This window comes from Poecilia reticulata, linkage group LG22, assembly GCF_000633615.1.
Source record: "Poecilia reticulata strain Guanapo linkage group LG22, Guppy_female_1.0+MT, whole genome shotgun sequence".
Taxonomy (NCBI): domain Eukaryota; kingdom Metazoa; phylum Chordata; class Actinopteri; order Cyprinodontiformes; family Poeciliidae; genus Poecilia; species Poecilia reticulata.
In genome coordinates this window covers 848,907-859,338 of record NC_024352.1, presented here as the reverse complement: position 1 = coordinate 859,338, position 10,432 = coordinate 848,907, and the positions used below count along the sequence as shown (strand labels likewise).

The 10,432-nt window shown below is 37.7% G+C and overlaps 1 protein-coding gene across 7 annotated transcripts in view; it reads right to left on the bottom strand.

Annotated features, from left to right (window-relative positions):
• The window catches only part of LOC103458078 (MAM domain-containing glycosylphosphatidylinositol anchor protein 2-like), a 202,698-nt gene that overhangs the window by 7,544 nt on the left and 184,722 nt on the right, over window positions 1–10,432 (bottom strand). For 4 of the 7 annotated variants that reach the window (XM_008398631.2, XM_008398633.2, XM_017302459.1 and 1 more), the window contains 3 exons: window positions 7,926–8,093; window positions 7,698–7,828; window positions 1,092–1,206 (listed from right to left, as the gene is read on the bottom strand). In XM_008398631.2, the coding sequence (XP_008396853.1) occupies window positions 1,092–1,206; window positions 7,698–7,828; window positions 7,926–8,093 (414 nt within the window). Of the gene's footprint in view, window positions 1–1,091; window positions 1,207–7,697; window positions 7,829–7,925; window positions 8,094–10,432 lie in introns of those variants that run through there. The other 3 variants (XM_008398632.2, XR_532533.2, XM_008398635.2) reach the window with 3 other exon arrangements.

The window sequence follows — 10,432 nt, the reverse complement described above, 5'->3', positions numbered from 1 at the left end:
TATATATAAAATACATTGAAATACATGCAGAGTACACAAAGTGACACTCCATGTCACTTTCTTCTTTAACTACTCTACATTTTTTGTTGTCATTTCAACTGGTTATGTTTTTTCACTCTCTAGATTCTAGAAGCTAGAATCTACTGATGTAGATGCTCCTACATCAGTGCTTGTCCAAGAGGAGTGAATAAAAGTCAATAATTCAATGCAATCTCCTTAGATAGAAACTTTTTAAAATATTTTGAATCATTAATTGAGTTATATTATGTGTTTGAAGGGCCAGATCTTATGTGATGGTACTTAAAAGGTCACAAGTTTTTAAAAATGTATGTTTTATGTAATTATTTGGAGATTACATGCCAATATAGGTTATTTTGGTTCAAGCCAGTCAAATTTATTCATAACTTTAATATTGGTAGGCTTGGGACTCAACGGATCCAAGCAAACAGTTAGAAAAATGAGTTCCACAGTCCTATTTCGACAGGATTTGGCTTAATTAAATTGTGCATAAACACTAACAATAAAACTGTGGTGCATGGTGCACCACACATCTGTCAGTTAACAGATCTGCATTTGTTGCTGTATTGTTTCATTTATTTCATCTGATTTTAATATTCCATCAATCTGCATGAGTCTCTGAACAGAAAATACTTTAATGGATATATCTGACAGATGAGGGCTGCACAGTGGCGCAGTTGCCTTGCAGCAAGAAGGTTCTGGGTTCGATTCCCGGCCCTGGTCTTTCTGCATAGAGTTTGCATGTTCTCCCTGTGCATGGCGGGTTCTTTCAGGGTTCTCCGGTTTCCTCCCACAGTCCAAAAACATGACTGTCAGGTTAATTGGTCTGTCTAAATTGTCCCTGGTGTGAGTGTGTGTGTGTGTGCATGGTTGTTTGTCCTGTGTGTCTCTGTGTTGCCCTGCGACAGACAGGCGACCTGTCCAGGGTGACCCCGCCTCTCGCCCGGAACGTTAGCTGGAGAGGCACCAGCACCTCCTGACCCACTGAGGGACAAGGGTGTAAGAAAATGGATGGATGGATGAATCTGACAGACGACGTTTCAAATAGTTAAATCAAAATATAAAATCCTCACTGTGAAGATTCTCACTGTTAGACGGAGCGTCTTTGCACTCGCCCTCCTCAACGGTAACATCATCAATAGCGATATTGCCTTCAATACCTGAGCCTCTGACTCCTTCCATCACCACCTACAGTAAAAGAATAGAATAGAAATATCCTTCAATTCAGGTGTCACAGCAGCAAAAAAACTGAAGGGCAAATTCACAACACAAGGCAAAATAAAACTGATATAAAAATAGTATGCTGAGATTAAAGAAATGTGGCATAATTTAAAGAAAGAAAATAATTAGGAATTAAATGTTTAAAGTGACCAAGAGCATTTATTCCTTTTAATGTTAGAAGACAACTCTTAATTATGGCCATTGCTTCATAAAAGAAAATTATCAAAGAAGCATCATCAAGTCTACCCAAACTTTGAGACAAGGTAAAAACCAACTCATTTTAAATAGTGTGTAACTGAAGCTCCTAACCAGCATGACTTGCTGATGGAGCATTTAAAATAAGCTCATATTGGTTCCCTGCCAAAAAAGACTCCAGATGTTTACTGTCACATCATGTCAATTAAGTTTTGGCTCCTACAAAATTTCGGTAACACTTTATTTGAAGGGGGGTGAATAAGAATGACATGACACTGTCATGAACATCAGTAAGTCTTCATGAATRTTTATGACTTGTCATAAAGCTTCATTCTGTAAATCATGACACTTTTAATACAAAGTTGACATTATTCAAAATGTCTTTGTTATGACAACTTGACATTAATATAGACACAAATGTCTTCGTTATGACAATGTGACATTATCCAATACAACGTTGTTGTCATGACAACTTGTCATTAAGCAAGATATAACTTGTCATGTATGTAATAACAGGTGAATTTTAAAATGTTATCCTTATAAGACAGCATTAACAAGTCACTTGTTGTTACACATACCTTTTGTCATGAGACCTTTATAATTGTGACATTATCCTCCTCTGTTAAAGTGTATCACAGTAAACTAGTAATGAAGATGTCATTGAGTGTCATTACTCTCGCTTTAATGACAGAGTCATGAACATTTCCAGTTACATCAAGTGTAGTCCACTTAACTTGAGGTAACTGGAAATGTTCATGACTTGTTAATGCTGTCTTATAAGGATATAAGCCTTATAAGCCAATAAATTCAACTGTTATTACATTCATGACAAGTTATAAATTCTTGGTTAATGTCAAGTTGTCATAACAAAGACATTTTCAATAAATGTCTTTGTTATGACATTTATTGAAATGTCTAAACATTACAATAAATGTAAATCATGACACATTGTATTAAAAGTGTCAGGATTTACCGAATGACGCTTTATGACAACAGTCATAAATATTCATGAAGGCTTATTCATGTTCATAACAGGTGTTATGTCATGTTGATGATAGTGTCATGACAGTCTTATTCACGCCTCTTCAAATAAAGTGTTACCAAAATTTCTCCCTTGATCGGAATGTATCTGCTACGCCACACAGCTCCACTTAAGCTAATGTCCATAATTAATTAGTCTGTGGATAAATCATCCAACATTTCAATATGAATAGCGCATGAAAAAAAGACATGAATACCAAGCTGTACTTCTTATGTTCCTTAAGATTCCTTTTGACAACAAAAGGACCTAAGCAATCCATTTAAGTCGACAGTGCAGATACCTCCAAATGTTTCTTTGGATATTCAAGCATAAGCCGGTCTTCCACTGGCCATCTGAGCTTCCTACGCTGCACACATTTATGAATAATCTGAGCCACCAATTTACTGCACCCAATATGATAAGGTAGGTAAGGTCATTTTATTTCTATAGCACATTTTCAGCAACAAGGCAGTTCAAATTGGTTTTCATGAATTAGAAGGAAATAAAAACAAAATAAGAAAATAAAAAGGAAGAGAAAAAGGAAAGAGTACAAAATTGCATATTGGTTCTCCATGCTTAATAAGTAGTCCATAATTTATAAACTACTCAGGATTCTTGTTCTGATAAACTAGATGTTGGTAAGATTTTTGGTAAGATTCATGAGGTATAAAACTAAATGTTGGTTCTCCATGTTTAATTCTATTAGTAAGTATAAAACTAAATGTTTATTCCGGTTTTTCTGGGTTGAGTTTTAGATTTGCACAAAATAAAGCTGAATGTTGGTTCTCCAAGTTTTATTCTTGTTCTGGGTTGTTAAGTAGATGGAACTTTCTAAGTTTGCTCTGGATTTATAAACTAACAGGAGTTTCTTTAGGTCTTGCTCCAATATTAATAAGATAAATGTTGGTCTAAAGCAGGGGTGCTCAATACACTGAAGTGGATCTCGGCAGTAGGTGACAAACTGAACGCCGTCAGGAGGGGGAGACCAGCACATCCTCTTCTGACGTGCTTATCAAAATATTCAGTAAGATCCAAAATATTTACAACTTTATAAAATAATAAAGAAAATCAACAAAACATGCTCAAATTAATGACCCAACAAAAATAATAATCTCTGTAATTATTGTTTCATCAAGGTGTTGTGCAATTCTTAGCGTTTCGGTTCCAATAATAAAAAAACCTGTGTTCAGGGGAGCTATTATTAATTGCAAAATAAATATCAAGCTTGAAAACCTGATATTGTAACGGACTGAATGTTATGTTTTTAACATAATCTCTGCTCAGCTAGCGAAGCGCAGGCGGTTGTCGTGGCAACAGGTCTACTTAAACGACAAAGAGAGACAGTAAAGAGGTATGAGTGGTTTTGAGTTGATCACCTGTTCAGGTTGTTTTACCTTCGTTTACCTTTGTGGCGCTTTACAGCCGCTGTAGTTTCTGAACGTTCCAGAAACGACAAACTGGGACTAATTACCTCATTTGTTTGCAAGTATATGTCATTCACAACAAACATCAAATAGGACAAATATATTTCATGACATATTCAACAAACAAATCCTACTGTGATAATTATGTGAAATTCAATTAATTGTCTAATATAACAAATAATTTGGTGCTCTCTGGCATCATTGATCAGAGTCTCAGAGGCTCTTTACTGGCTTTTCCTCTGTCAAACATACAATTTATTTTGCTCTTATTTAGTGGAAATAATGATGTTGATAAGACTTACTCCAAAATGACAAGATTTTTTACACTTGCAAAGCTCCACTGTTAAAAATGAGGAGCTGACATTCACAAATGACGCTGAAATATCAACAACATCTGGTTTGAGGTGACACCTCTGGAACCTCTTGGAGGAAAAATATCTAAACTTCATCAAACCAAACTTCAGATCTACCATAACTTATTGATACCTGCTGGCCTCAAGTTTGCAACCAGCTTCTGACTGAGAAACCAGCGACCTCCTCCCAGTGACAGAATCTCACTGAGGTTCTGCATTAGGTTTTCTATCTCTATAATATTTCTGCTAGAACTGATGTGTATTTGCATATTAAAAAAAGTCAATAGAGTTTCATTTACAATTTTTAGATCTTTGTGTCGTGGTAGAGCTCAGCCGGCTGGTGAGAGAAAAGGTTTGGGCACCCCTGGTCTAAGTACTCCAAAGTTCATAAAAGTAGCTAAATGTTGATCTAAAGTAATGAGTACACCACAATTTCTAAAAGTAATAAACTAAACAGACAGGGCAAAGAAATGATACATCAGTTAAAATAGACACCTACAGCAAGATTCTGATCGCAACATTCAAACATGAGCCAGCAAAGGCAGCAAGGGAGTCTGTATCTGTGGCCATGAGATGTGTCTGCAGTAAGGCCATGCAGGCGCAGTCTCTGATACGGTGGTATTATCTAAGAGCAAGTCCTTGAAGTGTCCAGTAATACAATTACACGGATCTCTTCAGAAGGGAGAGGATATGGGAAAGAGCATCTTTGTTTACATATCTTCCAGGAGATTTGAGATAGAAAGCCACCTAGGGATGACACAGAGGAGCCAGATCAAATACAGACAATATGCTTCAGGTCGGGTAGATTTTAAATTTCAATCTATCCTAAAGTTTCACCGTTAAATCTCTGTTGATTAGTGTGGCCATTCCCGCTGGACCCTAATCGCCTGCTGCTATTGGGTCCCCTTCTACACACATTGGGTCCCTTTCTACAACATGACAACACTGATGTTGTCATGTTGTCAACATGACAACATAACGAAGACGAAAATCTGGTGAAAGGTTTCAGAAAATCTATAGTGCCATCTGCTTTTGTAACAAAAGTCTGACTATGTCATGTTTGGTGGTTGTTGTTAATGGACTCAATGCAATTGATCAAATCTCAATAAGAGCCTGTTTGAGTGAAAGAGAGCCTGCTTGTCCCCACGGGACAAACAGGCTCTCCTTTGTCTAGTCTTCACGTTGAGAAAATTTTTGACTCTTGGGATGTTTACAAAGAATTTTGTCTGTCCACTTTATACCTAAAAGACATGGATGATCTGTATTTGGATTCATAACAGGATTTCTGCTGTCTGGAGTTGGTGGATAATTTGGAAGACGTCTGGAGCTGCTTTGGCCTTTGTCAAGCTGCCTGATCAGTGTGATAAATTGAGCCGACTAGCAAACACTCAGACTAACATGCTGTGGGTCCAGAGCCATAAGTTGGATGTGATTCACAACCCAGGTGCAGGCCCTGGAGCTCACCAGCAAGATGGAATCTATCTTGGACAAGTTCATAGTTCAGCCCGGTGGGAACAGCCACACTAATTTGGATGATTGGAATAAACAGAGATGTACCAGTGAGACTTTAGGGCAGATGGAAAAATTAAAGTACGTGCAAATTAAAGAATATTGTTTATCTGAACTGGCTCCCTTGTGTCAGATTTGGCTGGCTGCCTATCTAAAATATCCTGGATGACATGTCAACAAGATGCTCTTTCCCATTTCCGCCCCCCTTCTGAAGACATTTGTGCAATCTTCTGGCTGGTCCTTTCAAGGACTTGCTCTTAGATAATACCACCGTATCAGAGACTGTTGCCTGGGAGAAGCTGGCTGTACGGGTTAATGGACTTACTGCACACATTTCTCATGGCCACAAATAAATACTCCCGGATCTCACTGCTTGTGTATGTGGTGGGATTTTTTGTGCAGCCTCTCATTGCATTTTATTCACAAGCCAGTGTATGTTGGGGAAAAACATTATTGCCCATTATTTGGTTGTTAATGGATGCAGTTTCTCATCCTTATTATAGGCCCAGTGTCTTAACAACATGGAGGAACAACATGCTCTCTTCCTTCCAGAAAGCATTATTTTACTCCAACAAATTATTGAACTGAAGGAAGCACATACAGATATATTTTAATAGTCTTCCTATTTCTGATGCTGGATCTTCAATATTATCAATTTGAAATGCTGGGCTATGGTTCACCTTGATATCAGAAGGGAAATCTTAAAAAAATGTTGCACTGGAGTGTGCTATTCAATGGACACAGCTGCACACAATAAGACTCAGTTGTTGTGCCAGTAGCTCGCAGATATTTCAACTTTTTTATCTTGTTCATGGTATAGCTCTTGCAGCTCTTGCTAAAAAACAATTGGAGCAAGAGGCAACTGGAAATGATGAATGTAGCTTAAATGTAAACGGAAATACATCACCACCACTCGTGGTATATAGCTTATTTCCTGCCCTTCAACATGGCTACAGCACTGCTGCAATCAGCTAATGTGATTGACTTGTGCAGAAATTGCTTCAACGTGGGCTCCGTTGCAGTGATTGGCTGAAACAAGGAAGCCATTTGATCATTCCCTGTTAAAAATAAATAAATTTGCGGATTGAGATGTCACAACTGTGTTGAAAGAGCTACACTTACTACAGTATAATTTTTGGATACTGTGATCCAACTTTGTGTATGAATGATGAGAATTGGACTGGACTAGAATGTGGTGGTCATGGCCCAAAGAAGCCAAAGTAGGCATCCCTTATTTTCATTTCTAAAAGGTGGCACTAACCATCCATTCATTTGGATGGGAATTGTTCTCATATATCCCGTGATGATGCATCTGTGCTTTGTCTGGTTGTGAAGCCCAATGCTGGTGCCTGATGGGTATTTGGCACACTTGTGTTTTGAAAGGCTAACAGCTGATCCCTTGGGTAAAGAGTGGGACTGTGGTCTCTACTGGGGTCTCAAGACAGAAGTGTGGTAAAAATTAATTCAAAGTTGTCCATGATCACTTCCATTTTGTGTCTATTCAAAGAATCATGAAAACAGAGAGAAAAATTTTGAACGCATGGTTGGTGTCGTCTTAAGGTAAAAAAAAAAACCTCGGATTTTAAGGATCTCTCTTGTCCACAGCCCTTGAAACTTTCAGACAGATTTAATTTTGTGTAAGTACATTTACTGTATTTGATGGAAGGTGTGTGTTCAACAGAGAAATTCAGATTCAAGAAGAACTCTGGCTGAGCTACTGCAAAATATCAGTTCCAATCAGAAAACACATGTTAGTGATTTTAAATATTTTTAACATATATCTGCCCTAGGGGTATGATTGATTTTGGGCTTAGCAAGATGTTAATTAAATGTATTTAGTAAAGAATAAAAGTATATAAATTCCAAATGTTTATGTAAAATACCCATGAAGTCTAAGGACTTTGCCCCATGTAACTAACCATACTCACTTTTCCACTAGCCAGCTATGTACTGTACCTGAAAGGTTGTGGTTGGATGGATGTTAACCCTTGCCTGCTGCCAGTAGTTTCCTTGGTTACCAGTAAGACTCCAGATTAAGGTATCTGTGAGCATCTGACCTTTCAACCGCAAGAAAATATTCAAAGCTCCTACAAAATAAATAAACAGTGAGATTAGGAAGTGTACTGCAAACCAATTTTCTCATGTGTCATACCAGAAGGAATGAGCATCTTCTTGCCTTCTCACCTATATGTTTCCCAAACATGTGGTAGTAGAAGGTAAAGCAGTAGGTGGGATTGTTACTGGCTGAAGAGGAGGAGACACTTTTGGTGTCAATGTTGAAAGTTGGGGACATCAGTCGGGCTTTATCCCCCTCCAGCCTGGGCCTGGATGTCTCAATGAACATGTAGAAGCCTGAGGGTCCACAACACTCTAATTTTCACTTAGTGCTTCAGCAGATAAGACAGTAACATTTGCTTTATGTGAATCTGTCACTAATGAAAAGAAGATAAACATATTAGCTTAGTTCATTTTGAACAACAGACTTACAGTAAATCTCAGTTAGAATAGAATTCATGTAACAATGCTTTTGTCTATTGCTGTGTTTGAACACATGAAGACAGTGAAGACTGCGATTAACAACATTGAACTCGATGTGGTTGTACAAGTTTTTAATCCTAATACTAAAGTTATATTACCAGAATAATTCCTTCTATTTTTAATGTTTTTTTAAAAAGTGCAGTATGTAACTTATTTATTTTTCTTGTTTGTTAAAAATGTCACTATATCCTGTAAGCAGAAGATGAGAGTGATAAGCTGTGAAAAAAATCAAGTCCTCCTGCCTCTTCCTTGTGCCCCTAATAGCATTTATAAGAATATGTCGCTCCCGAACCAAAACCAGTTAACTAGAGCCAGGAGGAGTATCTTTGCTCCATCATTCATAGCTGTGTACGTACAGCTCACTCCCGCACGCTCACCTGTCTTTCAAGCTGAAGCTAGCGCTGTGCTAGCTTCAGCACACCGCTGCTAGCTTCAGCAGCGGTGTGCAGCAGCACACAGGTTCTAGTGGTTCTAGTGAACCACAAGAACCTGTGTTCTAGTGGTTCAACAGCCACTAGAACACTGTTGTTCTAGTGGCGGAGCAGCAAACCAATATTACATGGAAACGTCTAATTTTGGAGTAGTACCTGGTCCAAAAACCAAGACAACAATAGAGAATTAGACATAGCCCGAAATAAAATGAGGGTAAACATCGGAGCTGGACTTCATAGGTGGATGAGCTAAAAGCTCTCAAAGGATTCAAAGTTGATCCAGAGTTAGCCACATCTCTGCTTGACCAGCAAGTATCTGCTTGATTTGTTTGTTTTTGATKTTCTTTTATTTAAATCAGAAAAGATACATTTACAGGATCACTTTTGATGGCGCAAAACTAGTATTACTCTGTAGCTTGATGCAGCACTGATGCAGTGATAATCTGATAATCTTTCCATAAGAAAGTTGTAGCTGGATGGTGATTCATTTTAACATTACCTGCTAACTCAACCTCAGTATAAAAATGTGTTTTTATACTGAGGACATTTATTTGTCCCAACAAATTTTTTGGATCAGAATTAAATGCATTTAAATTTGGTAAAATTATTGTATTGTGGGCTGCTCTTGTCAAAAATAAACAGTAAATTAAATATTGCAAAAATGCTTGCAGCATTTGTACTTAAATCAGAAAGTTTTGTTTTTGTGTAAATTTCTCCTTGGAGCCAATGGACTCCATTTCAAAATTGTAGTCACATAACTTAGATGAAATGTCACATCATGCAAAGCGAAAAATGTAAATTGCTAATTCAGTGTCTTGACATGTAGCCTAGATAGTTAGCAAACATTATCTAATATTGAGTAATTACACACCGTAGCAGCTTTTATGTTAACTTACTCGCTATTTATAATTTAGAAAAAGAGTACAATGCTAAAATATGAACTGGTATTCATATATATGAATATCAGTCTAATATATAGACTGATATATATTAGCATATATATATATATATATATATATGTATATATATATATATATATAGTGACGTGCGGTGAGGTTCATTGCTGGTGAGGCACCAACTTAATTATAATCAGCTTTACAAATCTGCATGTTATTGTTTACATAAGGAAATTTTGCGTATGCGTACAATGCTTGAGGGCAAAAAGACTATTCTTTAACACGTGATGGTTAGCCGTGCAGAATAATTCCGTTATCTCAATCAAACTTAGACATGTAGATATTAATTTCATGCTGTTTAACAGCAAAGGGAGAAACCGTTAAAGTACAACTCAAAACCACGTCTTTCTCGCTCTCTGTATCAGCGCAGCTTCTGTATGGCTAACTCGCTGTTACTGTCTCTTACTCTGCAGTTGTGGAGTCACAATATCTGGGTTCATGAGCGCCACCAGCGATGAGGCAAGAGAACTGCCTGCCTCACCTCGAATCTGTTCTCTGCCATTTCTGATCACTGCTCAGCACACGAATCACGTTACATACACAGTAGGTGATAATAACACAAATCATTAAATACATGAGCTAAATTATGGAAAATCAGTTCATACATTAAATATTTTTAACAATTTTATTGGCGACGTACAGACAGGAGCATGCTCTCATAGAGTGGCAGCCAGTGCAGTTAGTGAGAGGTTGCGCAATCCCAGGTGAGGCTCAGCTCGCTGCTGCCTCACCGGCTTCGCTTCCGAGCATTTGAATGGGAAAATGA